We start from the raw sequence: 15,236 nt of genomic DNA, 5'->3' as shown, positions 1-15,236 counted from the left end.
CGTAAAATTTTTATAATATATTTTTAATTTTATAATTTTATTCCTATAAATAATAAATTTTTATTAAAAAAAAAAGACTAATCAGAAAGCTATTGAAATATAGTTTTCTCAAACTCTCCTTACCATCAACAGACAAGTTGGTTTTCGACCAACATCCTTACAGCCCAGGCCCGTCAGTACTCCCTAAATATATGCAATCATTTTCATCTATATTACAGCATTTTTTTGCTTGCTAGAGATATCAGCATTTTTCAATGGGTGAATGTTCTTATTGTTGTAAATACTATAGTACATAGATTTTTCACCCGAGTGTCCTAACCGGATTATTGAAAGATTATCATAAAATTCAATTACTTTCTTTAATATAAAAATATAGCTATAAACTTTTAAAGGGTATTCTAAAATGTTTTGAGAGTGTTTCATGGGTTCATTCTAAGGAGTCAAAGATTCATAGTGCAAAAACATTTTCAAATCATAGAAAGTGTGTTTCACAATTTAAAGACCTCGTCCGAGTAAGGAAAAAAAAAAATGAAATCCTGAAACGTGGATGCCATGGCAGAATATATGGACGGTTGGTTCACAACAAATCCGAATTGACGAAGCTGATCAAGCTTGCTGCAGCGTCAGAAACTCTTTCTAAATCAAAAGCTTGTTGCTTCATATATGTTGTCCCACCATTGGAGCAGCTTTTCATGACCACCAATGGCAAACCCCATTGGAGCAGCTTTTCATGACTACCAATGGCAAACCCCAATGTGGAACATGCCTCAAAAATTGTAGTTTTATTACGTTCTTAATTTCTCCTCCATCTGTGTAAAAGGGTTTTTCCACTTACGCTAACACACATTCATTCATTCATTCTTTCGTTCTCCCTCTGGTCATTGTCAGAACATGTATTGTAGGGACGAAGGTTATGGGAAGAACAACCGTGTTGCTATAGGAATACTGGTTGAGGTCTGACAGTCGGTGGAGACGTCTCCCAATGAAATTTGAAGCTGAAAGCCTGGCATCGAAAGCAGCTTGAGTCCTAATCGTTGATTCAAATGCTAAATGATTCAAAATGCATGAGTATTGATCGCTTACTCAACTTAAATGTCAACTTTATGCTTTTAACAAAAAAAAAAAAATTGAGATTCACTTTGAACTGAAAATGACAATATAATTTACATAAAAATATTATCTTTAAAAACGAAATTACGTTAATTTTTAAATCAAAAATTGACTCAAAGGTAATTGATTAAGAAATTGTTTTTGACTCCAAAGTGATTGATTAAAAGAGTTATTTTACTTATTTAAACTATATTAGGAGCTACAACCTCATTAAAAGATGAAATGAGTTTTAAATTTTTAAATAATAAATCATATTACTAACTGTAAATCCGTACCAAAATGAACCGTGACAGTATTAAATGAAATAAAATATCATAAATCTCACATCAATCATGTTAATAAAAAATGAAACGATTTTAAATATGTAAAGATCTTTCATCTAATAGACATTTTTTGAACTTAAAATATGAGCCGATGGCAACTACGGTTGGTCTCGTGTAACTGGGAATTCTTTGAGATTCTTTGATATGACAAATGCAGTAATGGTAACGTACGAAATTGAATTTTGTTATTTATAATTCAAACAGTAGGGATCATGGTATGACAAGTAACCTTGCGGTTTATCATCTTCAGATTTCAATTACAGGCATCTACGTACAGAATTATGAAAAGAATGTAAGATTTACTATGGAAATATTTTATTTTATGTGAAAAATATACAAGATGTTTATCTATGCTTCTTTGGGTACCCCAGTTCTTTTAACTGTGCTTTTAAAGCAGCGTGCTCATGCCACATCCTCTCTAACCGAGCTTCGACCATGACCATCTCCTCCTTAAGGTGATGCATCCGTTTCTCTAACCACGCCACAGCTTCGGTTGGCCTTTCACCGGCTCCACCACCCATGCCACCTGTAGACTCTGCCGGATAACTCACATGAATGTGTTGCGGTCTGCTTAGTAGCACAAGAATGCTCACCTGCAGTTAAAAAAGATCAACAAAAAAAGGGAAAGAAGAATGCGAGCTGTAAGGATCTGACAATAGGATATGAAAAATCTAAATCAAACTGTAGGTTTTTGATCAGTTTGCAAGAGAGGAAAGCTTCTTGGAACAAGTCCATATTACAATGACTTGTTATTGAACATAGCTACGAGTACGATAATCAAGGAGTAAATTTGATCGTCGCACCAAATTAACTTAATCTACCGATGAATTATAATGAAGGTAACAAGTTGAACTGGGAGCATCAACCTGCATCAGGAAGATCACAGCAAAGGCAACAGCTAAGACTAGTGAAATATGGCCTTGGCTTGTCAAGTATGAGTAGGATTTCCTCACAAACTCTCTTAACAAAGATGCGATGGATGAAGCACTACTCAAACTTCCTTGCAAAAGAGTGCCAATTCGTTGGTTAACATCCAGCGAATCAGACATTCGCAATGTCCTAACTGTATCACTCAAGTTATGAGATCTTTCTGAAGGTTCCTTGGTTGCCACTTCCCTTTCGATTTGGAGTTCACCATTTTCAGCTGAACTTCTAGAAGAATCTACCCCTGCTTGAGACAAAAGCAGTTAAGTCAGTAATTCCATTATCTGCATCACTGCCCAAAGCGTAAACATCATTAGAGGAAATTCTTCAAAAAAACAATGTGATGGTCAAACCTCCTTGTTTATCAAGGCTCTCCTTAAACAATTCGTGTGCCTGAAACATTAATGATAAAGTTTTCTAGATCAATGTTCAAATAAACTTTACAATATAAACATAAAAATACTGGAGAACGATAATACTAATACCATGTCTATCCATGTTGCATAAGCTTCTCGACATTCTTCCACAGTAGACTGCACTATTTTCCCTGTACCATATGCTTGGCATCAGATAAAGGGAAAGTTATAAGAAATATAATCATTAACATAATAGCAAAAAGTCCATTTAGTGATCTATTAAAAAAAAAAAACCATAAATCCTTCTCAGCTCATCTTCAAAGGATAAAGGACTGTCAGTTTACAAGATCAAAACAATTGAGATGAAACACAAAAAAATCTTGCCCTTAAGATCTCCATTGTTGCAAGGAATTCTAGATTTCATCTCAAATAAGTCCTTCCTCAACTTAACTATAAATAATCTACTTCGTTCTAAAAGAAAATATCTTTTTGGCACTTCCACAAAATTAATTTAAAGTTAAATAAAACTTTCCACGCAATTATAAGATAAGACATGAAAACATAAGAATTTGTAAAAGGAACCACAAGAAGAGAAGCTCAGCACCTCAAAATACAAAGATGCAGCACAAGAAATTTATAAAACACATCATAAACTAGAAATTCATCAACAAAGCCAAACCTTTCCAAACAGTTCTCTTGCTAAAAGCCACATTCACATAAACCCTCAAAATGCAGCCTTCTTGAGGGCCATCAATATCCCTTTCTACATCCCAAAGCCCCTGATAGGATACACAGCATTTTCAAGCACATATCAGAAAGATTTCAACTGAACTAGAAGCATCACATATAGAACAGAAACAAATTATTATTGCACAAACCAATAAGAAAGCTTTCAGAACAACTGATTGCAGACAATGGTGTTAGTGACCTATTTCCATGGCTTAGAAGTATTCATGTTCAGCATCCTCACAAGTTTTACTATGTTATTTTAACTCAAATTCCTTGGGATGGCCTGTCCCGCTCATATTATTTTTGCTCAAGTCATCCCTGTTTTCTTCTTACTGTTCTCTTTTTGACCCTGGCCTTTGCAGTAGCCTAACAAATTGCAACACCATATGACTAAACCTGGGTGAGCCAAGCTTTGGCTCAAGAGAAATTACCACCCTAAACTTTTTCATACACGAGACAAATTTGTCTCCAATATTGCACATAGATAGACCAACAAGATGTAGACGTGGCATCAAGCTTTTGTTTTAGTTCTCAATTTGAAGGGCTTGAGTGCAACTTTCCTTGCTATTTCTGACAATTTTGCCCCCATAATCTGCTCAAGTATATCAGGATAATTTATGCCTAGATGGCTAAAACCACACTTACCAACTAGGGATGAAGAACACTTTACACGTTAAAGCATATCAAGGGGCTCAGGTCTAGGTTGTACCTCTACATGGAAATAATCACCATAAGGTACATCATTGATCTCTTGTGATGTCTCCATAACCAGATGACTGTACAAAGTAAAAGTCATATTGTCAGGATATATACAAGAATAAGAAAAGAATATAAAATATCTAAAGGAGATGCAAAAAGGGTGCATCCCTTCAAAATGAGAAATAATAATAAACAGTGACTTCATCTCTATAATAGCATTCAAGGCACCACCAAGGAAATATGTAACAACCTGTTTCTGTAAACTCGAAACTTCTGGGTCTCCTGGCAGCTACCAAATTTTGCACCTTGATTGAAACAGAAAATATTAATGCTAAAAGAAACCCAGTCAAGAAAGTGTTAAAATGACATACACATATACCAATACTACATCCATCACAAAAAAAAAAATGAAAAACAAATAAGTTTTTGTGCCATTACAATTATCCTTGCCCTTATTTTAAAAAGTTTTCAATTAATTATAATAATTATATGAAATAATGCTAATCTCAGCAGGATAATAATGCTGGGACAAAAGGATGACATATAATAATAAAATCATACCAAAGTATATTTTTATTGGATGTTGAAATGACACATCACGAACATGTCCAAATTTGTCATGAGGACACCATGAAGAGCACCTGAATTCTGCAAAAAATAACCATTTACTAGACATGAAGGCACAGGTACAGAAAATGACATCTTTTACTACAAGATATAATCAAAACATTTACCACAAACATAAACTAAAAATGCATATTTAGAACTTATAATTCCTCAAAAGGTCAGAGCAGACTACCTTTATCTCCACATCTTCTATGAAAAGATTCAATGAAATTAACAGCATTATCTGAAAAATATAACTTGAAGAACTCCTCTACCTTAATCTGCAGCACAAGAAATGTGACTGACTTCAGAACAAATTAAGAACATACCAATGTTATAAATATTTTACAATATGGTAGAACTTTAAGGAAAATGATTTCACAATTTACTACCGGAAACTTTGTTTCTGCAACCTTGGTAAAATCTTCAGGAACTGCAGACAAGAAACAGCCCATTCAGAATATCATGACATAGACAAAAACAAAAGTTTGGTACCATGTAAAAAAATAAATGTTGATTCCACCCTAAACCCTGAATAATCAAGGAACTCAGTATGCAGCAAAGTGTGAAAAAAAAAATTACAAGACAACCACAACTAGAAATGATGAACTCAAAATGAAATAATATGTAGAACCTGAGAAAGTCACAACACGAAACAGGATTATCATACCCTTTGGCGCATCACAGTTCTCTGGCTTCCAGGAACAAGTATCTGCCGAAGCTGAAGACCTGGTAATTATAACTGATTCAGGACCTGCTTCTGCATCATTTTCCGAATTGGATGGAAGCTTAGAATCACTAGAAGTGGGAACATCCTCATCCCTGTATAAACATGCAGTTAAATGGAATAAGTCACATATGTAAAAGTTTAAAACAAAAAAACAAAACTCTGATGAATTCACAAGAAAGTTCTCCTAACCATGCTGACCGTAACAAATACCTGTCTATAGATTCCATGTCATTTATTAGGTTTTTGGAGCTATTGACCTTTTCAATTGCAACAAATCCATTCTCTTGGCTGCTGGACTCAGACATGGGTTCCTACAATAAATTCAACCAGTATAAGAAAACAACCAATGGTGGAAAATATGAAATTTGCTATAACTAAGCTATGAACCTCAAAGTTTTCACAACATTTCAATCAGGAAAAATGAATTAACAAAAAAGACATATATAAAAAAGAAAAGAGTGAAAGAGTGCAATACACATAGGTTCAAATGTGATGGATAAAGTTTAACAGAAGATTCCAAGCTTCACTGTACATCCTCTAAATGTCTTAAATTTTGTTGAATGAAATGGAAAATCTCCACAAAATTCTTATGGATAATATGGAAGAATAAAGATAAAGGAAAAACAAGATTAATAAATCAGTATATGATACAAAATACCTCTAAATGAAGCACTAATGAAAGTATACGTTAAGGTGTGCGTTTATGCTATGTATCAAGAAAGATTATGAAAAGATGTATTCCATATTCACTGCATGCCTAATGATTTGCCTATTGTAAGATGACAACAACCCTATTCAATGCCATAAAGAAAACATGTGAAATAAGTGAAATAAGTGCATCATATATTTTAAACAACCTAAAAAACAAAATATTGAATACTGCTCCATTTATTCAATGACATATTTTTCTTCAAAATGAATGATCTAATTATGATATAAAGAAAATATACAGAAATGCTTACAGAAAAGTCTTAAGACTTCTAATAATATTCTAAATGCAGCTACTAATAAGCTGTGAAACATTAAAATACCTGTTGCTCTCTAATTTCTTTGGCTCCATTACCATGCTGCACCCATCCATCATTAATGAGCTTGAAAGCTTCATCACGAGATAGGAATGACGCAAAGAAGTACTGCCAAATCAACAAGTAGAGTCAGGTAATTTCACTGAGATTCATAAGTGAAGCAGAACTTGGATACTACTTTTTACAGAATGCAAATGTTTAAACAGGCACATAGACAAAACAATGCAAGTCCAGTACTACTACCTTTCTTCCTCCAGCAAAAATTTCTATTGCATTAGGAAAGATTCCTGCAGTCTTTGCTCTTTTAACACTTGTAATTTCATTGAAGGGAATTATTTTCTGAAAAACATGCCCGTAAAATATTACAAGATCATAATCATTGTTGTGTAAAACTTGTAAAAGCTGCCAAGAAAATAGGACGCAGAAAAACAAACAATATAACCAACGTTAGAGGAATACCTTTGTTTCAAATCCAAATATATTGGAATAAAAGCAAAGATAACGAACAAAGAGGTACATGTGACCCTGCATCAAGCATAAAATGGAGAATAAAATTAGACCTTAAAGCCACTATGTATTCAAAGAATATTACCCCCACCCCTAGAGATTGATGAAAAGAAGGTAAGGTGATGTACTGAGCAAAAAATTGATAAAAAATTACTAGATGCGACAGACTAAACTAATCATCTAAGTAAAAGCATGAAACTTCAAGACAGAGAAGGTTATTGTAAAGATCTAGATTACCTGAAGAAGGATACTCTCTTGGTATGCACAATTAAAATCTTGAACAAGGAACTGCAGCAAAGGGAAAAAGAAAAAGTTTAATAACTACAATAGATATTATTAAAAGTCTAAAATGTAAGTGAATTGCTAGCACCTAGTGATCATGAACAGACTAGAGACTAAAGGCGCTCACTTCTTTTAAACTTCAAAGAAAAAATGTTTTTAAGAGTTTAAAGGGGACAATAGGTACCATTTAGAATCTAAAGTATAAGGGAGAGCACAAACAAGCATTTTCAATCTTTGGCCAAAAACAAAATAAAAATATTCTTGGCATGGTGTATGTTCTACATGAATGTTTAACTTAACTACAAACTGGTGGTATATCTTTCACATCAATCATGAGAAACAATTCTAGCATTTACCAGCCAGAAAATGTCAAAACAAAATGAAAAGAAGACAAATAGAGAATTGCTAACAGCTAGTAATCTTGTCAGACTGAAGACACTCACCTCTTCCGCTGGAAGCCTAAACAGTTGGCGGTATTCTTCACTCCTTAATGCTGCTGCAGACTGAAACTCAAAAGCATGAGATTTAGCCATTAAGGTGTCATTTTACATCATCCTTATGCATGAGTTAACTATCTTCTAAGGCCATCCTCATTTAAATCTCTTATTAGATTAAGATATTTATAAATCACATTTCCTTTTTCCAAAACACCAATTAAACATTATTCCACATTTATTTTCAATTGGGCATGTTGCAAAACAGCTACCTTAACAACTTATTGGTTACTAACCATGAGCTCACTGCCTTATCGGTCCCTTCAAAGCATTCAACGTACATAAATTTGGCAACTATAATTTATTTTCGCTAGCAACAATTTCTAACTTTAGCAATAGCCATAATTCCTAGTGAGATACACCATGCGATAGATGAGAAGTTAAAATGCCTCACACCTTAAACTATACTTGTACCATAAAGTTGACACTTAAAGGCTTAATCGAGATGGTCCATGTTACTTAGGATGCCGAAACCGCTCCAAACTTTCATTGACTAATTTAAGAATTTTAACCATGAAAACAAGAAAGCTTCAACAGATTCCTGATAACAGAAAGTTTTATGAAAGTAAATATGCCTACACACTGGTAATTTCTTTTCGAATTCACGCATAATCATCAGGAATTGCCAAAATTAACTTCAAAACAAATCCCTTTCTCGCCTTTCTTTCCTAACTTTTGTGAACGGAGAAGCGAAATGAATAAGTTGTTAAGAGAGTGATAGAAAAGGGCACCTGAGTTTCAACATCTCTGTAATTAAGGTTAGGCGAAGAACTGGAAGGGTCGTTGCGATCGGGCGTGCCGGCGGGAGACGAAGCGTTAGGCGAAGTTGAAGATTCGGAAACGACGTCGGAAGCTAATTTCGAAAGAGAAGGATCCATGGGTGGCCTCGGCAGATCGATCCTCTCGGCGGCAGCAGACGCCACTGCCATAGCAGAAAGGAAGAAACCAAAGAGAGAAGACGGAGATCTGTTCTTCCGGTTGTTTTCTTTTGGTGGGATAGAGTCCCAAAAAGAAGGAAGCGTGAAGAGGAAAGGGGTCGTTGAGGGAAACTAAAAGGGACTGAAAGCGGAAGCACACAGGCGTGGATGTTTTGCAGTCAATTTCACCGCCACGCCAAGTCTTCAAGGGGAGACGTTGACTTTTTTACACGTGGCGTATTACTGAGCAGATAAACTGACAACTTCTGGGTCCCACTGGTAGACTGTACCACGTGCCGGAGTCAAAACACTTTTTTTTTTACCTCTTCTTTTTGGGCCGAGATAGCCCACTTTTGGTAGTGGACTCGATTATGCTCTTAATTGGGCTTCTATGAGATTTGCTTTTTTGAAATTTAATAAAAAATTTATACCACGTTATGTTATCACTTAATTACAAACCATAATATCATAGATACAAAAAGGTAAAAGTTTAAAATTATAAGTACTTATCTATAAAGAGTCTCAAAATTTAATGAGATATCAATATTTAATTCATTATGAATATTTATTTTTAAGATTTTTTATTTTTAATTTTATTTATTAAAGAGATATCAATGTTTGATTCATTGATAATATATAAAATCCGTAACTTGATGTGTTAAATATAAATTTATTTAATAATCATATATTAAAAATTATTTTAGGGTAATAATTTGGTGTCCGAAATGATAAATAAAAAATAGATGGATGGTATAACTCTTTGCTTAAATATTTAATAATTTGTAACACTTTATATAGATACCTTTTGTTCTCGTTACTAGACGATGGGTCAGGACGGTGGGCCACGGTTTGGACCAAGAACTGCCATTATTCAAACTAAAATTGGGCCATTGGGTCCCCACCATTAAGGTCGATTCTCAATCCATTCATGGGCCCTGTCCCCATTTTCAGGAAGTCTTTGCTTTTAGCACTACCAAGAATTTGTGTGGTTGTAATTAAGTGGGAGTTGAGCTAAATAATAGGAAGATTTAGCTCAATTCCTCCCTTTAATTAATTGCAAACTTAACTTTGTACCCAATGAGTCATATATAAATATTCAATAAATTAAAAATCGAACCCTAAACTCAAAGTTTGAATGACCAATTGTTTAGATTCGAAGAATTATCAAGTCAATGATATTTGAAACTCAATCAATATTAGATTGATTTAAATCAAGATACCTATCACTCATAGCCTAACTTTTATTGCACACGCCATTGTGTTATAGTAACAAGTTACGATAAATTAGACTATACATTGATTCTGGAATGACATGTAACGATAAATAACTAAATATGAATTTTTAATACAAAGATTTTACTGAACTAATAACTACAAAACATATAACTTATATTATTGTGTAGTTGATGTGAACGGTATCTTCGTAGTAGCTCGAGCACTTTAACTTTACCTCTAATTGGAAAAGGCAAGTCATAGGAACACACTAGACCAAGTTACCAACCTATGTCTTTGTTTGGTAGTTCAAATCATTTGGTAGGGTAAAAAAATCTAGGTACTTGTGTGATTTCCATCCTCTTTTTTAAGCCAAGGCAAGTCATTGTGAATCAAAGTGACTTCATGGAATGGGATATAATTAAAAATTTAGTACTAGAAAACACCCATTCCCCCTCTCTCACCATCACCACCACCACCAACAAAAAGGTAAGCCATATGCTCCTCATTTAGTGCAGGATTTACAGGTAACACCTGAGAAGAAGCCACTGAAAACACCCAAAAAAAAAAAAGAAAGCTTTGGGTGTGGACCAAACTTGAAGTAAGAAAAGGAATCATGAAAGAAACCAACTTTAGATTGCCCCCCCTCCCCCTTTTCCTAATTCCAATACACAAAATATTCACAAATCCACACACTTTCAAACCTACCCAATTTGCTCTTTTTCAAAAAAGCAAAGGGAGAGAGAGAGAGAGAGAGAACAAGTTTTTGCTAAGACCCCCACATTTTTCAATGTGGGCAGTGAATATAATATTTGGAGCTAATCATTTTAATCACTAAGTCTTTTTTTTTTTTTTCTAAACTTTCATGGGATTGGAGTCTCACATGACAACTTGTCTAATTGATCGTGACCATCGGCTCCAAAAAATAAATAAAGTCTCCCAATCATGATCCACATCATCCACCTATTGTGCCATGTCACCCTCTTTTTTTTAATTAAATTATTTTGACCAAATATTTGTCGTGTGTTATAGGATTCGCATCTTTATATTTTTGGGGTGACTTTGTGTGAACTGGGTAACCAAAAATCTCAATGAAATTGAAACCCCCAACACCTTTTTCCCAAAATTCGGTGAGTGCATCTCCAAATCGGATAGAATAATAAAACCAAGAACAGTTTCTTTGACTCAAACAGTTGCTTTTCATCAAGCACTGATTGAATTTTTCTTTTATTTATTTTTTTGGTGTAGATGGTCGACATTTTTTCCATTCATTGAGCAAAAGCCTTGTCCATTTTGATAAAGAAATGCACTTCAATTCCTGCGAAATCAATTAATCGAAGTTTCGAATTAAATTAGTGTTATAATTATTCAAGTAAGTAAGGATGATAATGGATAGTATGTAAATCAGAATCCGACACTATTTAGTTGGTTTGAGTGGGATTAGATTATAGTATAAATAGATTTTGATAGAATCCATAATTGTAAAATTTATTAATTTCATTTTTATTAGTGAAATTTATAAAAATAATTACATTTTTTTTTATTATTGAATTTGAGTTTGATCAACTCTTGTAACCAGTTGTCCACATCAATTTTAGTAAAAAAATAATTTCAAACTTTTAATTAAGATTTTATAATCAAATTTGATGTCAAGTAGATTTTTGTGGAGTTATTGATTGAAAGATTTGATGTTACTTAACATTGATAGAGTTCATCGAATCCATTGCTGAAGAGGTATTTGGCAACCACTTTAAGGAATTGAAAATGCGATTTTTTTATCAAACTTGAAAATGATTATACATATTAAGTAAGATTATGAGGTGTTTATTAAAATTTATCGATAACATAAGATCAAGTATCAGAAATGAACCAAATATTGATTTAGATTTGATTTTAGTTATTAAATATCTCTTAAAAAATAAATGATAAGTTAATATCATTCATATGTATCACGAATTTATCGTTTAATAAATTTTTTTATGTTATGACTTTTTAATATTTTATTAATACGACACTTCTTAATGATTCTCTTAAAATAGTGTTTCAATTTTACTAAATAATGTATCAGAAATTAATTTTTACATGATATTTTAACATAAATATTTTATTTTTATTTTAAAAAAATTAACAAGCACCATGCTTTACAAGTACAAGGTAAATGTATGATTTCTCTTTCTTTTTTTTTTCAATTTTGTTTTTCAAGAAAGCTTCTTAGCGTGGTATGAACAGTCTTTGTCATTTCCCCTATAGTGTTGCAATTCTTTAGCGAATGACTACTGATCGCGACGTGTCTTAAGAACTTGACTCCAGTATGTTCGGACATGAACCACAGTAGAAAACGACTCCATGTACGATCATCGTCTCTGTCTGTACAACCCTTTTTTCTGGGTAGTAAACAAAAAACTAAAAACGGGCAGAAGCTAACGGCTACTGTAGTTAACACGACCGCAGGCATTTGGTCGAAATAATTCACCGTGGTCGGTGGAACCACAGCCAGACCAGCAACCTTACCGATTTCACGCCTTGGATTATTCAGACATAATTCACTGCTGTCATTAATTTCCTTTTACACATTTAATTTTTTTATTTTTTAATCACTTTTTTCTCTTCTCTTTATTTATTTGAAAATGGAAATTAAGAGCCCGGTGGAGGAAGTAACCATTTTGTCTTAAGCAGGAACATTTTGGGCCAACAGGTGTCAGGTGGCATCGGATGCTGACCACTCGAGCACTCTCGGTGGCTGGATCTCGTCTAGCCTGCGTGCCTGGGCTCTAGATTTTGGCCACCTTTGGTCTAATCCCCCTCACCCCTGACCTGACCCTGACCCTGACCCCCCAACCCGTAGTCCTATTTTGCGTTTTCCATCATTGACTGCCAACGCCAAGAGCTAGACACTGATAGACCATGCACGCGCATACGGCCTTTTCCTAAATGTCCAAATTGACCCTTCCTCCACCCCAACAAATTCTGTCTCAGATGTTTACATTTGCGGGGGCACTTTGGACATCCGGCCCCCAAAAAAAAAAAGGAGAAATCACTTGTCTGAACAAACGCGCTCTTGTTCCTAAACGGGCCTCACCTTCCAAATTACAGACTGCTTGCGGCTTGCGGCGGGAATCTTATTCTTTCCTTGCCGTGAAAACAATTTTCCCTGGCTTGGGTTCCCAAATTCTCATTTCTTTTGACTAAAAACGAACAGCGAGGAAAAGAACTTTCCGATTCCCATTTTTTTTAATTAATTGATTGATGAAATTATTTCCTAATGAGTGTTTGGTTTTCTTGGTCAACAATGTCGTCTTCAAGTTTTTCCAAAGAAAGGGAAAAGGATTTCTTTTTCTTTCTTTTTACCGTTCCAACTCGGCATTTCGACTTGACAGCAAATGGAATGTTGAGATTGAAAACTGTTAATGCTGTGTTTGGTATGACAAATACAAAATGCTGGGAAAGTGTTTATTATTGTTGGCCACTTGAAAAGCATATAATTAAATGTTTGAATTATGCAATAAGATATATAATTAAAGAATTAAGTCTAAAATTTTCATCATTAAGGCTAAAGGTCATTTAAATTATATAAAAAAATCTCTTTTTTGTACTATGTAAATTATGCTCCTTATTTTTTTTAATTCTTATGAAAATTATGATAAAAGTTTTAATCTTATAATATTTTACATAATATAAATATTTAATATACAAATAAAAAATTATGAAAAATAATTTTATAATATCTACTTTATTCACTCTATTTGTGGTTTTTATTTTTTTCATATTTTTTAATTTTAATTAATTAAACCAAGCATTAATTTATAATTTTCCTTTTTTTAAACGGTAGCCTTGTTATTCGTCCATACTCATAGGCCACGTCTTTGAGAACAGTGGAATTACATAATACCTACGGTGGAAAATGGAAATCAAATATAATTTAAAATAAAAAAATTATTAATTTAGAAAAAGAATTGGGCCCCGCCGCAAGCCTAAGTGGTGGGCCCTACCTTTTACCAAAATCTGTGTTAAAAATCATGGCGCATCAACCCATCATTTGTACATCCAATGATTTAAACCCATTTTAAGTATCTATTCATCTTTTATTTTTTTATATAAATTTATATTTGACATACCTACTGTAAATTAAATATTATTATTTTATTACTAAATAAATTTAAAATTTGAGAAATTTTAAAAATAAATATTCATAATTTTAAAAGTATTTTAAATTTTTTTATATATTTATGAGATGATACATTGACAAATATTACATATAAACTTTTTTTTTGGTAATAAGTGCCAAATATGTTGAATTTATTTTGTATTTTAAACTCTAACTGTACTGAATTTATTTTGTAATTTAAACCTTAGAGAAGGCTATGCATTATGTGGAATTGGTGGAGTGATAATAAAAGTATAACAACCACAGGCGGCCTCCTTAATTTTTCATTGCTCAAAACTTTCTTTTCTACCAAATAATTTAAACAGCATTAAACAATTTAGACCGTTTTAAACAACTTATTCCCCCATTTTTTTTTTTTGAAAAGCAACTTATTCCCCCAATAATAATTGACCTATTAACATAGTAATCAATGACATAATTTTGAACTCGAATTAATGTTTTAGTTGAATTGTCTGTGAAATTGATCTAGAAAGAAAACCTTTATTAACTTATTGAGTTAGTCAAAAATCGATGATTAAATATGATTATTTTATTTATATAAATTAATTAAATATGATTTTTCAAAAAAAATTAAAATTATACCTAATTTAAACTTTTGAATACGAATTATTGATGTTTTTATTATTTTTTATTAAAAAATATTTTTAAAAAAATATATTATACAAAATTAAAGAGTAAAAAGAATCAACAAGCTTAGTTTTTAATATTTAAAATGCTAATTAATATTTATAATTCTTATATCATAATTACACATATTGTTTATATAATGTATAATTTTTTATTTATAGTATTTTAAAAATATTTTTATTGCCTATTATAATTATAATCTAAAAGGAAAAAGACCTACGTTATTATTATTATTGTTGTTATTATTAAAAAAACAAAAGACACGCGCTGATTGACGCGCTCGTTGATTACCAGTTTGGCAACGCAAAGCTGAAGAAAATCCAAACCCGATAATGAAAGAAAATGGTTCGAATTCGGTGATGACGGAGAGCGGGAGCGTCCCTACCTTTGAAAAGCAATGTAGTTTAAAGAAGGAACAGACATGGGACCCGCTTACTCTGGGCCCCGATTGGGACCCACACACTCTCTCTCTGTCTCGCCTCGCCTCCCTTCCCATTCTCACTCACAAATCCTAAAGTGCACACTGCACA

At 33.0% G+C, this 15,236-nt stretch overlaps 1 protein-coding gene across 2 annotated transcripts; it reads right to left on the bottom strand.

Moving 5' to 3' along the window:
* LOC18614476 (protein VASCULAR ASSOCIATED DEATH 1, chloroplastic) lies at positions 1,601-8,863 on the bottom strand. 2 transcript variants are annotated; one of them, XM_007052255.2, is made up of 18 exons: positions 8,517-8,863; positions 7,735-7,794; positions 7,247-7,297; positions 6,962-7,027; positions 6,746-6,841; positions 6,509-6,610; positions 5,688-5,788; positions 5,418-5,569; positions 5,140-5,180; positions 4,941-5,028; positions 4,703-4,789; positions 4,392-4,446; positions 4,152-4,218; positions 3,393-3,492; positions 2,843-2,916; positions 2,711-2,750; positions 2,300-2,601; positions 1,601-2,026 (listed from the first exon to the last, which is right to left on the bottom strand). In XM_007052255.2, exons 1-18 carry the CDS (start codon positions 8,712-8,714, stop codon positions 1,778-1,780), a joined length of 1,929 nt encoding a protein of 642 aa, XP_007052317.2. In that variant the 5' UTR covers positions 8,715-8,863; the 3' UTR covers positions 1,601-1,777. The 2 variants fall into 2 exon arrangements, with proteins under 2 accessions (XP_007052317.2, XP_017969580.1); XM_018114091.1 differs by having other exon boundaries at positions 2,843-2,904.

This window comes from Theobroma cacao, chromosome 1 (assembly GCF_000208745.1).
Source record: "Theobroma cacao cultivar B97-61/B2 chromosome 1, Criollo_cocoa_genome_V2, whole genome shotgun sequence".
Taxonomy (NCBI): domain Eukaryota; kingdom Viridiplantae; phylum Streptophyta; class Magnoliopsida; order Malvales; family Malvaceae; genus Theobroma; species Theobroma cacao.
Note: the sequence above shows the minus strand (reverse complement) of the source record. Positions and strands in the feature narration are given on the sequence as shown.